The sequence below is a fragment of the Pavona decussata genome, unplaced genomic scaffold (genome assembly GCF_977016875.1).
Source record: "Pavona decussata unplaced genomic scaffold, jaPavDecu1.1 SCAFFOLD_87, whole genome shotgun sequence".
Classification (NCBI taxonomy): domain Eukaryota; kingdom Metazoa; phylum Cnidaria; class Anthozoa; order Scleractinia; family Agariciidae; genus Pavona; species Pavona decussata.
In genome coordinates this window covers 4,120,084-4,132,111 of record NW_028145504.1, presented here as the reverse complement: position 1 = coordinate 4,132,111, position 12,028 = coordinate 4,120,084, and the positions used below count along the sequence as shown (strand labels likewise).

General features: G+C 40.3%; 2 protein-coding genes across 2 annotated transcripts in view; both read right to left on the bottom strand.

The window, feature by feature from the left end:
* Nucleotides 1-4,352: 4,352 nt before the first annotated feature.
* On the bottom strand, nt 4,353-6,528 carry LOC146474871 (uncharacterized). Its single transcript, XM_085116639.1, has 2 exons — nt 4,712-6,528; nt 4,353-4,524 (listed from the first exon to the last, which is right to left on the bottom strand). Exon 1 carries the CDS (start codon nt 6,457-6,459, stop codon nt 4,843-4,845), a length of 1,617 nt encoding a protein of 538 aa, XP_084972765.1. The 5' UTR covers nt 6,460-6,528; the 3' UTR covers nt 4,353-4,524; nt 4,712-4,842.
* A 1,544-nt stretch (nt 6,529-8,072) lies between these two features.
* LOC146474869 (gamma-tubulin complex component 2-like) overlaps nt 8,073-12,028 on the bottom strand; it is a 31,237-nt gene continuing 27,281 nt past the window's right edge. Inside the window, exons 30-33 of the mRNA XM_085116635.1 lie at nt 11,704-11,754; nt 11,290-11,406; nt 10,205-10,424; nt 8,073-9,163 (exon numbers count right to left, since the gene is read on the bottom strand). Of these exons, the coding sequence (XP_084972761.1) occupies nt 8,934-9,163; nt 10,205-10,424; nt 11,290-11,406; nt 11,704-11,754 (618 nt within the window). The 3' untranslated portion in view covers nt 8,073-8,933. The remainder of the gene's footprint in view (nt 9,164-10,204; nt 10,425-11,289; nt 11,407-11,703; nt 11,755-12,028) is intronic.

Here is a 12,028-nt window from a genome sequence, read left to right as displayed (position 1 = left end):
ATCATGCCCACAAAATGAGATTATGTACTCTCTATTGGTTCCTTCAAAGTATCTGTTAAGCACCACCGTTTATTTTTTTATGGGCGTTTTCCCCTGGGATCCTTAGCTTGCATACCAGGAATTCCTTAGGGGGAGGAGGAGGAGCATTCTTTCTCTCCGCCCCACACCCCAAATAACCTGATATTCTAGCCAAGGTTACTGGACAACTACTTGCTAATATAGCAGGGTTAGTCACATGTAGAGACGATAACACGTTGGGTTGTAGTATAAAGGTATGTCATTACAGTAACAGTTTAAACCAGGAAAATGTGGACAGTAGAATTAAATGTTAAATGTTTTTGTGCCCCATGGGGAACCTGATAAGTTGCAACTGATGTAAACTGCACACCTTAATACTTGCAGTTATCCCAACTTGTGGTTTTATCTCCAGGAATATTGGTTTTAGTAGAGTTACTCAGAGTTCAGAGTTGTTATAGTGTCCACACTTTCCTGATTTGCACTTCCAACGAAAGGAAGAAAATAGTTTTAACAAAACTGAATGTCATTGCAATAGATGTGTTAATCAAGGACATAATAGGGAGCTTAAGCAACGACGACGGCAACGGCAACGAAAACGTCACCTGAAAATATATCTTTATTCCATTTGTGCTACTTCGCGATTATTTCACCTCCCGCAACTTTTACAAAAATGGCGAACTATCCAGGGACCAAATTGGTAGGAGTGGCGTACAAGTTAAGAAAGAAAATAAAAAATTCACCGTCGTGCGTTCACGTTCTCCACAAAACCTTAAATGTGGTCATTTCACGTTCTTGTTTTGCAGAGGACGGCAAAGAAATGTACCAAAATGTAAAACGCACGTGCAGAGCGGCGTTGTCGTTTCCGTCGTCGTTGCTTAAGCTCCCTATTTTGATGTTATTTGTGACTTGTTATTTAATGCATTTGAGGAGTAAGACTCCATGATTGTTGTAGGTTTTTGATATTTGGAACGTTTGCTAGATTGTAACTTGTCCATTAAAAAGAATGAAATGATAACCTTGTTTGACCTCAGTTGCTCTTAGTAAACCGGCCAGTTTGTAGAAGTACAAAACAATATTACAAATGTAGGATTGTAATAAAAATAAAGTGGCAGGAACCTGAAAGTTATTGAGAGCATGGTGCTGCTGGAGGATAAATCACTGACCTTCAGGTTGAAGTCTGATGTACTGACCCTTCCCTTGGTATACTGCAAGCAGAGACCCTTAAATCTTCCTAGAAGGGATCTCTACTTGCCAGGGACTCTTTGATTCCTGTCGCATCCAGCAATAATACTGCAATGGCTAATTCACCACACGCCAAGAAATCATTCAACTGGGCAAGAGCAGCTGGATGGAATGGGGGTGGGTGGAATGGGACTCTGAGCTTGTTTACATATCCTTTACTCTTGCTATTGCAACGTTTCTTGGTTGCTCCCACCTCTTTGCGCTTTTTCTATTGTAAAACATTATGCATTCTTGCAAGGTAATTGGCATTTCCTGCCACCATGTAACCTGGAGACGCTTTGTGTTTCGTTTCACCAATGAGCTACAAAAGGCTAGCCACCATCGGAATCCTGCTTCCCCTGCTCGCCACTGAAAGACGTTCAATGTCTTGAGCACTGGGACACCGTGCAATTGAGTGCTTTTTAGAATCTCCTCATTTGAACATCGTGCTTACAAGCACCATCCACAAACATCTCAGCTGCCCCTACCCCTTAAGATTGAAAAACACTCCACTGGACGCATATATCGCTATTAACGTAAGCTTGTTTCTGGATGCTACGTCTAGGAATGGAGTCTATCCAAAATTGGTTTCATGCAGGCTTAGAAATCTTTTATTCACATCACATCCTGTAAGTTTACCTTTTGGTGCAAGGGGAGAGGTTAGGATAAAATTTGAAGGTGATTATTGCAATCTTAATTGTTTTCATTAGAGTGATTTTACTTAACCCGTGAAATAGGTAGTAGGATACTACGCGCTATTATGCACTAATTCCATTGTCTTCTTTTGTTTACTTGTAGCCATTTGGTACTAGTTGTTATTCTCTGTTTCACGGGTCAAGTAAAATCACTGTCCATTTCAATAACCTGTGGTTTGAGTGAAGAATAAAAAAGTCAAATTGTAGCTAGACCTAAGAGCAGATGTTTGGATAAATGCTAGACTTCGACAACAACAACTTTATTATTTTGTGCCCAAATTAATTAAAGAATTATGTTACAAAATTAGGATATAGAAAATAAAAATGAGTACGTGACTGTCCAGTATAACCATAATGGGCTAATTAGAAGCTGGACAGCCATCCTTAGTGATTACATCAATTTTTATTAGAGTCGGGTACTAAAGACAAACATATACAACAACACACAATGACAATTAGCTGGAAAATGCAGTGTATTGGCAGATTAACTAACAGAAGAAAGCAGTTGCATTTTAAAGGTATAGTAGACATTCATATTGTACTAATATGTACATGTGTATTCATATGTATATATTGTACTAATGTGCTTCATGTGTCTCTCACATGATAATTTGACAGGTTTCCTGATAAATGCAAAATTTGTTTCTTTTAAGAGATTCAGTTGCTTTTCTCATTTTTCTCTTCGCTTCCAGTATTTTTCAAGCATATCTGAATACAAATACACAAAATGAAATGTTTCGAATTTTTTTTTTTTTTTTTGGGGGGGGGGGGGGGTGAATAGCACTGGTTGCACAGAGTAAAGAGGGAAAAATTCAGGTCTCTGTTGGTTATGCAAAGTGCAGAAACTGTCAAATTCTCACACGCATGAAGTATAAATCCAATCTAAACTCGGCAACTGAAGTAAGCTACAGTTTGAAATTGGCATTCTTCATTTCAAGGGTGCAATCTTGACAAGAGGAATGAAAATCGAATTGGAATTTTATTCCTGGCTCAGGAATGCTTCACCCAGCTTAATTGTAAACCATCCACCACTTTTACAGCAAAAGAAGAAATTCCAGGTACAATCCTTCTACCATACAAACAAATGTATCTCTGAACAAAAGTATGTTGTAGTCCCAGGATCAGTACCAGGCCCAGTAGGAATACCAAGGTGTAGAGCCCAAAGACATGCAAACTTCTTTGTTTATGATTAAATTATATTTTTTTTTAACTTTAGTCTTAATGTAAATCCATTGTATATTTATTTTAAGATTGGTAAATAAAGCTTATTATTATTATTAAGAATTTACATTTAACTGGAAAAAAACAACTAAATAATAGATGTCCTGCTTGCTCTGAAGTGTCCCTTTGGTTGAATCATGCAGTGACTTTCAATTTACCTAAGGCAAACATTCTATCATATGTCTTGGACCATTCCTACGGTCAAAACTTAGTAAAGAACAAAGAGATCCGCCTAATTTAGCCATTTTTGGAAACAACTGTAACCTGTGCTCATATTATTTTGTACATTAGCTTACATGTTTCACTTGTTTTATCATTTTATTGTAACATTTCCATTATTTTTTTAAGTGTAGAAGATAAAAAAGAAGTACAATTCAACTAGTACCGACATTAGTTTTTTAAACAGGAAGTTCCATCATAAAAGGGGCCCAGCCAGGCTATTCTCACCTTCAGTTGTTAATCAACCATCAGAGCGTAAACAGCCTACAACGTGTCTTTTTCTTCAGCTTTTACCGATAAAATTGGCTTAGTTTTCAGAATAACCCTTGTTAAGCAAATTAGAACCTGATATCGTATATTGCTGTGGTGATATTATAAAATTTTGAGGCATATTTTTCAGCTTGAGACAACATCTTGCCATGACTGAACAGCATCTAAATTTGCATCACACGCCTTCACAGGTGTGAAATGAAGGAGGGGCTTGCCCTTTTATAACGGAACTTCTTGTTTAACTTGTTTTATTCTGAAAGAAGTCAAACTGAATTAAAATAATGTAGTTTAACTTAACTTTTAACGGTCACAAATGTCCCTGAACAAATACCTTGAAATGTAATTCAACGCATACATTATAAGCTAATTTAAAGAAATCTGAAAACTATGAACAAGCCAGTACAGTCGACTCCTGATATCTTGAACCCTCGCTAACTTGAACCTCATACTAACTCGAACCAAAATTGATTTTCCCTGGATTTCCATCATATATTTTACTGTAATTCTACACTCGGTAACTTGAACCCTTGATAACTCAAACCTCCTGCTAACTCGAAGCAATTTTAGTTTCCCTTCAGTCATTTTCTATATAATGTTACCCTTGATAACTCGAACCATGTTTGTCAAGATGTCACAGGTCACAACAAACAACAAACAGTATTGTAGTCCAAAGCATTGAATTTATTTTGAAGCAGCAGTGTTTATCAGTTCAGTTCAGGTTTCGCTGGTTTAGGATACAGTAACCCGACGTTGTTCTCTTTAGAACCTGCAAAGTTTGCGGTACCTAGTCTTTCTCCTGCTGCTTTGTTTGTTTTGTTCCATGTTACGTTAAGTTTTGATTTATAACAATTTCGAAATATTGTTCCATTTTCTGACTCAGCTTCACTACAATTAAGTTTTCTTAAAATGTACACTGTATGAATATTTCTGGTCATTTTCTTCTCAAATCCTGATAACTCAAACCTTTTTCAATTTCTGTTGAAGGCTCGAGTTATTGGGAGACGACTGTAGTTTAATTAATGCATCACCTGCTTTTACACAAAAGATGTTTAAATTGATCCTTTAACATCTACAGAACATGAAGGCTAACAAAACTGAAACTGGCTCCTGAAATTGCAGGACAATAACAAAAATATACAATCATTAACTGCAAGCCACAAGATGTTACACTAACTGCAATTGTCTTGTCATCAAGGGCTCACTCTCGGTGAGACAAAATTTGGATAAACTTCTTCTCGTGAAAACATGCCACTAAACTGTTGCATCCTTTACACAGTGCAATGGCATTCAAGCTTCCGCCCATGGGAAAAGTGGAGACAACCCTGCCGTCAGGCTTCACAACAAGTATTGTATTCTTGTTGGAACCACACACAAGGCTATCATGAACAGCATCCAAAGCCAATGAAACCAACTTCGTACTGTTGTCTCCAAGGTTTGTCGTTTCACGAAGGAAGTTGCCTTTATGGTCAAAGACCTTAAGTGCACTTGTTCCATCTGAGACAAAGAAGTTGTCGTTGTGGTGTACAGCTAGCAAGTTATTGCCTTTGAAGTGGTCAGAGGAGAACGCCCATTTTTGACATCTTTCAGAATCATACACAATAACACCAGGACCAGACTCACTGAGAGTGGTAAGAACATAGCGACCTTCTACATCAATGCTCATCTTCTGAAATTTGACCGATGCATTTGGAGCCTGGATAAACTTTCGAATGAATGCCCCATCTTTGTCGAAGTGAAGGAGGCGATTCTTCTCTTGATTGAGTACAACAATATCATTGTTCTTAGAATAGGCTATTTCCTTAAGATCTCCATATTTGACGTCAAAATGTTTGTGTGCATCACCAGCTGGTGTGAAGACATGAACGTGCTTATTCTGTGCGTCGAGAACGGCAATTTCACCAGTCAGTGGTGAAATTGTCAATGCAGTTGGAACGAACTCAGTGTCAATATGACGAATAACACGCCCCATTTTTGCTGCATTACCAGGTTGGGGCTTAGCTTTATTTGGCACGTCTCGAGAGAGTTCTCCAACGATTTTCCCAGATTTATCCACCTTTCCCGGGATGAATTTGACGCTAGTTATCCCATGCACACTCCGCAAATTTGAAACCTCTGCTCTTAAGTTCTGCAAAGATGCTTGACACTCATTTTCAAATGTAGTTTTCAACCTCTGGAATTCCTTCCAATCACTTTCATCCTTAATCTTGTTTGCACTCTCCAGGGAGGTTGAGACTTTGCCACACAGCTGTTTCACTTCGGTATACTTCAGTTCAAAAGGGTCTTTTGTGGCCATTTCCTTGAAACTTGCATCAACCTGAGACAAGAGTTTCTTTTCTTCTGCCTCGATTTTCTTGGCCAAACGCTTTGCTTCCGATTTTATCTGATCCTTCATTTTCTTTTTGCTTTCTTCAACAACATTGCTGTGCACCTCTTTCAGTTTTTCAAAGTCTCTGCTGATTTCGTTCACCTGCTCTTTGCGCTGTTCAACGGATTCGCTGAAAGCTTTCCTTTCTTTCTTGAGCGGGGAATTATCTATCATCCGTTTCAACAAGTGATTGGTTGGAAAACCGGCCACTCCCGAAGGTGGAATCTGTGATTTCTTGCGACACTCAGGACACTGTACTTTCGTCTTTCTCGGATTTCGCCTGACTATGTTACCGAGACACTTAACACAAACATTATGTGCACAGGCAGGGAGGCACTTGGGGTCATTAAATATCTCCAGACAAACAGGACACGCGATTTCATTGCCAACAAAAGCAGCTAAGTCTCCACTTTTCTTCGCCATCTTGGTTTCCTGCAACGCGCTTGGCATCTTGGGGGAACCCGCTCTTCGCAGAAACCTAAGCGGAGGAGGGTCGGGATCGAATACTTCTTTTACCTCGCAGTTGTGATAGCAACTGCGAACCTGCACATTCCTGGTCCCGGCTGCTCAAAGAGCGGGTAACTTTATCCACTGGATAAAATGTACTCCAACCAATACATTTTATCCGCTGGATAGCGATAGTTATCCGCTCTTTGAACAACTGGGGCCTTGGAGATCTACAGAGACGGATAATCTTCAAAGAACTCAAAGCGTGTCCTCAAAAAGCGCTGAAGGCGAGAAGTCGCATATAACCTAAGGGACTCTGAAAATAAACTCAACGTTCCATTACCGCGCACAAACTGTTACAAAAACAGCTTCAGCTATAGTGACGCCATTCTCTGGAACAGTCCTCCTTGCAGATATCAAGTGTTCACCATTCTAAACTCCGTTAGCAGGATACCCTATGGAGATAAACACAGAGAAAATACGATATCTAATACTGAACTATGAATAAATTCACACTAATATTCAGGAAAACGAAATCTAAAAACCTAACATAATCTTAAATGTGTACGACTCTGACTTCCAAAAAACGTTAAAAACAAAACGTTTATCAACAACTTCGGGTAAAAACCTTCCGCCTTCGTTTTTCTCCCCCCTCCGAGAGCTTGCTCGCAGCCTAATGACCTTCCAGTCATGTCACTCAGGCTTCGCCTGACGGATGCTGTACCACTGAGCTGAGCTGCAGGAGACTCGTGGGCCCTGCTGGGTCCTTTTCCCTTTGACATTGGGTTAGGTCGCAGAGAGTTAGGAGACCTTTTTAAGTGGTGTAATTATAACTCGTGTTTGCTCTGTGTAAAGTTTGAATTGTGACGCGTTTTCGTGACAGGACTGACAACAAGAGTGTATGAGGGTTGGGGTCATAAATTTGTCCGTTCCTAGGCCGCGAGGAATCCAGGCTCAGAAGCGTTATAGAAATATAGTACTCCTTTCACACACCTGCAGTAGCTAGTAGAAACAGTCTCCTGGCTGCATATCTTTTCGTTGGGCCTCTTCGGGATATTTGAAAGACCCTTTAAAAAACCTAAATGACAGGTTCCCCTTCTCTTCTCTATACTTGAGCTCGTGAAACCACAGGTGGCCCAAGCTTGGCGATCTGTGTTGATGTTTGTAACGTAAACACCAGCGTCACGCAATTTGCGCACAGGCGTTATTTTTATGCGGTTTTCAGGCGATCGGAGGCAAGCGCGAGTCACGCACGACGAGTGGGGTGCGCGTGATTCTCGCCCCGCGCGGCCTCTGCTCGACTGAAAACGCAAAAAAATGACCATTGTGTAATAGCGAAATTGTAACGGTTTGTATGGGGAGGAGAATTATCGTATTGAAGGCACAATTAGGACGATTTTTCGATAAAAATTTCTCACCAGATCTCTTTTGTAGTTCCTTTTGCGTCCTGTGTGGGTTTATATACCTCCAGCCTGAAAAAGGTACCCCTTCGGACGGAGCCTTACCGTATAGTCCGTATAGGGAGTATCCTTGCACCGGTAAGCTATCGCGAATTTCGAGAAACGTGCCACAGGCCCCTTTTAAACAAGATGTCCAACGAACGAGTGGAACGCATGCAAGCAATCCAGGCTTTATTGAGAGCTTATCTAGAGGTAAAGAAGAAACTGCAAAGGACCGCAAACAAAAATGCTGCAAGTGTACGCAGGATCTGTAAAGGTTCTAAACAGCCAAAAATAAACAAAAGTAGCTCGAAAAACTGCAAGTTATTTGAGCTACTTACCTAGAAGCTACGTTTGAGTGAACTTTCAACTTATCAATCTGAGTATTTACAAATTTTCTTGGCGTCGCTGCTGTTAGCTCGCAAAATGTCTGAGAAACGGCGTAATAATTTCATGCACCACGAGCAGTATCCAGACCGGAAAAGTATACGTCATAAAGGTCCGTTTACACTTGCGATTTTTGTCGCACCTTTTAATGCAACTTTTGTCGCAGTTTTATCTCGTGTGTGTAACCCCATCACCGTGATATCGTGTTTAAATCGCAGCTGCTTTAAGCGTGATTTCAATTCGAAGCCGCAGCCTTGCTGAGAAAAATTGCAGAAAGGTGCGACAAAAGTTGTATCAAAAAATCGCATGTGTGAACGGACCTTAAGAAATGAATTCTTGCGGTTAAACTAAGAGGTCGTTTCGCGGGGGAAAGTACAGTCGCTATTTTTATTTACGATGTGCTCAGCAGACTCCTCCTTTCTTAAACTTCTTGCTCCCTGGGAAAGTGTTCTTTAAAGATTTTTGTAACTGGCCATCTTGAACTTACGTTTCCCCGAATAATTTTGGTTTCCCTAACTAGTGTCTCTTTCTGCTGTTTTTAGGCTAGACAATGTTAATGTTATGTCTTTGTTCCGTGAACTACAGCTACAGTTCACTCCTAGAGATACTAGACGAGTATTCAATGAGCAGTCGTCAGTTTTGTCAGGCTATTTACTTCTTCGTTCCTTTGCCATCCGACGGGTCAAGCATGGAAGTGGGTTTAGCTAAATACTTGGTGCCACGAGTCAGGCCCGGATACTGATCTGGAGGCGCCGCGGCACGCATCAGAGCAGACGCAGAGGGAATGTCAGCGGCTACATTCTCAACTGCTGCTGATAACAATGACGAGGAGGACTTGGTCGAGGTCTTGGATGCCGAGGGTTCACTGAGGACACTGGCGTCTGGTCAGCAATAAACAAACAAACAAAAGCAAAACAAAGATCGTTAAGCTATGTTCACAAAGCGTATTAAGAAGTAAGATGTACAACTTAATTTGAGACAAATCAGAACAGGCCAGAGCAAACAGAGGGGCCATTAATTTACACGGACCGATCTGTCTTTTTTTTGGTTTTTGTTTTTATTTTGTTGTTGTTGTTTTAACCCATAACAGTCAAATGGAACATTTCAATGCGGTCTCCAACCAATCACTTCCGGAAAAACCTGAAATCATGAGCAAGTGGATAGTTCGTCAATCCCACAGAGGTAAGAATTTATCTTATCAAAGTCACCACGAACACTGCCACAAGACGGACACTATACCGTGGATACTTATGAAATAACGAGCAATCTGATTGGTTGAAAGACTTGAATCTGTAACTCTAAAACAAGGCAAATTTTTCATCGGTTATATATAGGTTATAAAAAAATATACATTCTGTCGTGTTTTGAAACCAGAACTGATAGAAACCGGTGCACAAAGAAAGAGAACTCGGTACTGCAGTCTGGAGAAGTTTACGTTCTCCCATGTTGGTACTGTTGTTAGGGAAAATTAATTTCTTTCCTGTGTCATTTACTGATTAATACATCATTCTCGACTATTTTCTGTTTCCGAATAAATTCACTAATTCGCATCTATCCCTTTGGCATCGATCTAAAGGAATTTGAGTTCAGTGGGATATCAGCCGAAAGCCAAGTGGTGAGGAACTAATCACAAAACCCAACGGCTCATATCTAGAGGGATTTCTCAACAAGAGATGTAAAGCATCACGTTCACGGTAAACAGCAGAATAAAACACGTCAACATGATTTTCTAAGTTTGCCTTATCCCATTTCTACAAGGTGAACACTGCATTAGACATAAACGCAAGAATTATATCGCAGTATTCCCAAGTAGTGTTTCATTCTTTTGAGGAAATGTAAAGGAAAGTCTAACGTTTGCCGTTAGCTGTACGCGATGCTTGATTTCTCCAGTGTCAGCAAAGAGGTGCGTTTGCTGTCCTTACCTTGGGCAGCCGCCTTCCTTTCCAGCTGTGCTGTGTAGAATCCATTATGATCAAGCCGAGCGATGATATTCAACATCTGATGTTCGCAGTCTATCGTGGAGTAGTGGCTCAGTTTCTCCAACAAATCCAGCAGGTGAAGGGAAAAGTTGTTGTCGAAGTTCTGGATTGTGCGCTCAAAATCTTCACCACTGATCATTTGGTCCACGTGCTCAGAGACAACCTACAAGCAGGAGAAATGAAAGACAATGCAAGTTGAGTATTGCTTGGAGAGGAGGGTAACCCGTCTATCTGACGGATGCCTCAATTTTTGCCGCTATAATTATTATTTTTTAGCTCTTATTAGCTTTACTATTCATTAAAATTAGTTTCTTGAGGTAAAGCATTTCCGAGAAGCTGATTATTCTCGGTGAAGATTCATTGTACTACAATTTGACTGAGCGAGCCATGTAATACACTCGTGTCCAGTTTACGGCTTCAGTTTCTGACAAAAACTGACGATAAAAGTGACACGAATGAGTACTGCTCTCTCCTGTTTGGGATGGTAGTCCATCATAGTATTGCCTTCACTACTTTGTTGGGTATCCCTAACAGTTTTAGTCACGACAACTGATCGAGCGCCAACAAATCTTTCATTTCTGGTGTCACCTTTCCAGCTAGCAGATAAGTACCATTGATATCTAATGCGTTTCTTGCACACGCAGTCACGAGCGACCTTTGTATTATACATTTAACCAGTAGCCGAGTAGTCTGAAATGTCAGCCGTTAGGGGAGGAGACGGCTGACATTTCAGACTAGTGGCTGAGCCGACAACACGCCTCCTACGGAGGACTGCTTCACGAAAGCACGCGAGAGAAAACTATGATACTGCGCGAAAGGTGGAAAGCCACTTGGCTTTCTAAAAATCCTAATAAAAAGCACTGATAAAGATCCGTTATTTTTTCTTTTGTAAATGGCTTGGCAAACAGCACAGAACATGGGTCCTTGGAAATCACTGTCCTCGGATGCACGCACCCCAATGAATTAAGAAGTTTGAAGACAGTGATCTTAAAACGCTGTAAATTACTAACAGTAAATCGAGAATTCACCTTGACAGTGGTTTTCTTTTTCTCCTGTTCTCCTGGCGGGGGACCTTTCTTGTTCATTGGGCTCACACCAGGAGCATCACTCTCTTGTGACTGAACGCTTGCACTCTGGGTAAACCGCTGGCGGCAAGAAAACAATGTAAAGAAATGTTAACCCTTTAACCCTAATATCAAAGAACAAATTCTCCTATCAGGTCCCCATACTTTTCTTTTAGTACTGTGGAGAAGTTAATAAAATATCAAGAAACTTCACCGCTTGGGTGATCTTATCCTTAATTCTCATGACCTCAGGGGTTGAATAACCATTGATATTACAAGGAGAAATTTGATACTGGTCACTGTAAGGGCTTAAAGGGTTAAGGGTGCGAGTGAAAAAAGAGTTCTTAAGAATTTATCGAACTGCTTTGAATTCCTCACCTGCATACAATTTGTGAATGTCACACAAACTAACATCAACTTACTCACAACCTAAAGAAAAACAGAATAACAGTTAAAAAAATGAAAAAGGTATGAAGACAAAGTCCCCTTTCTAAGTCTCCCTTCCTTGATACTCTCTCGTTTTTTTTTTTTTTTGTCATGTTTTGTTTCGGTTTGGTTTTTCGTTTTTTATTTTTTTCCTTTGGCAATAGATACGTTTCCATTCATTGAGAAGAAGCCAGTTAGCTGTACAATGAAAAACAACTGGAATAATAAACCCAGAAATAATCCTGTTGCTTACAACTGTAAACCGGGTAGAGATATT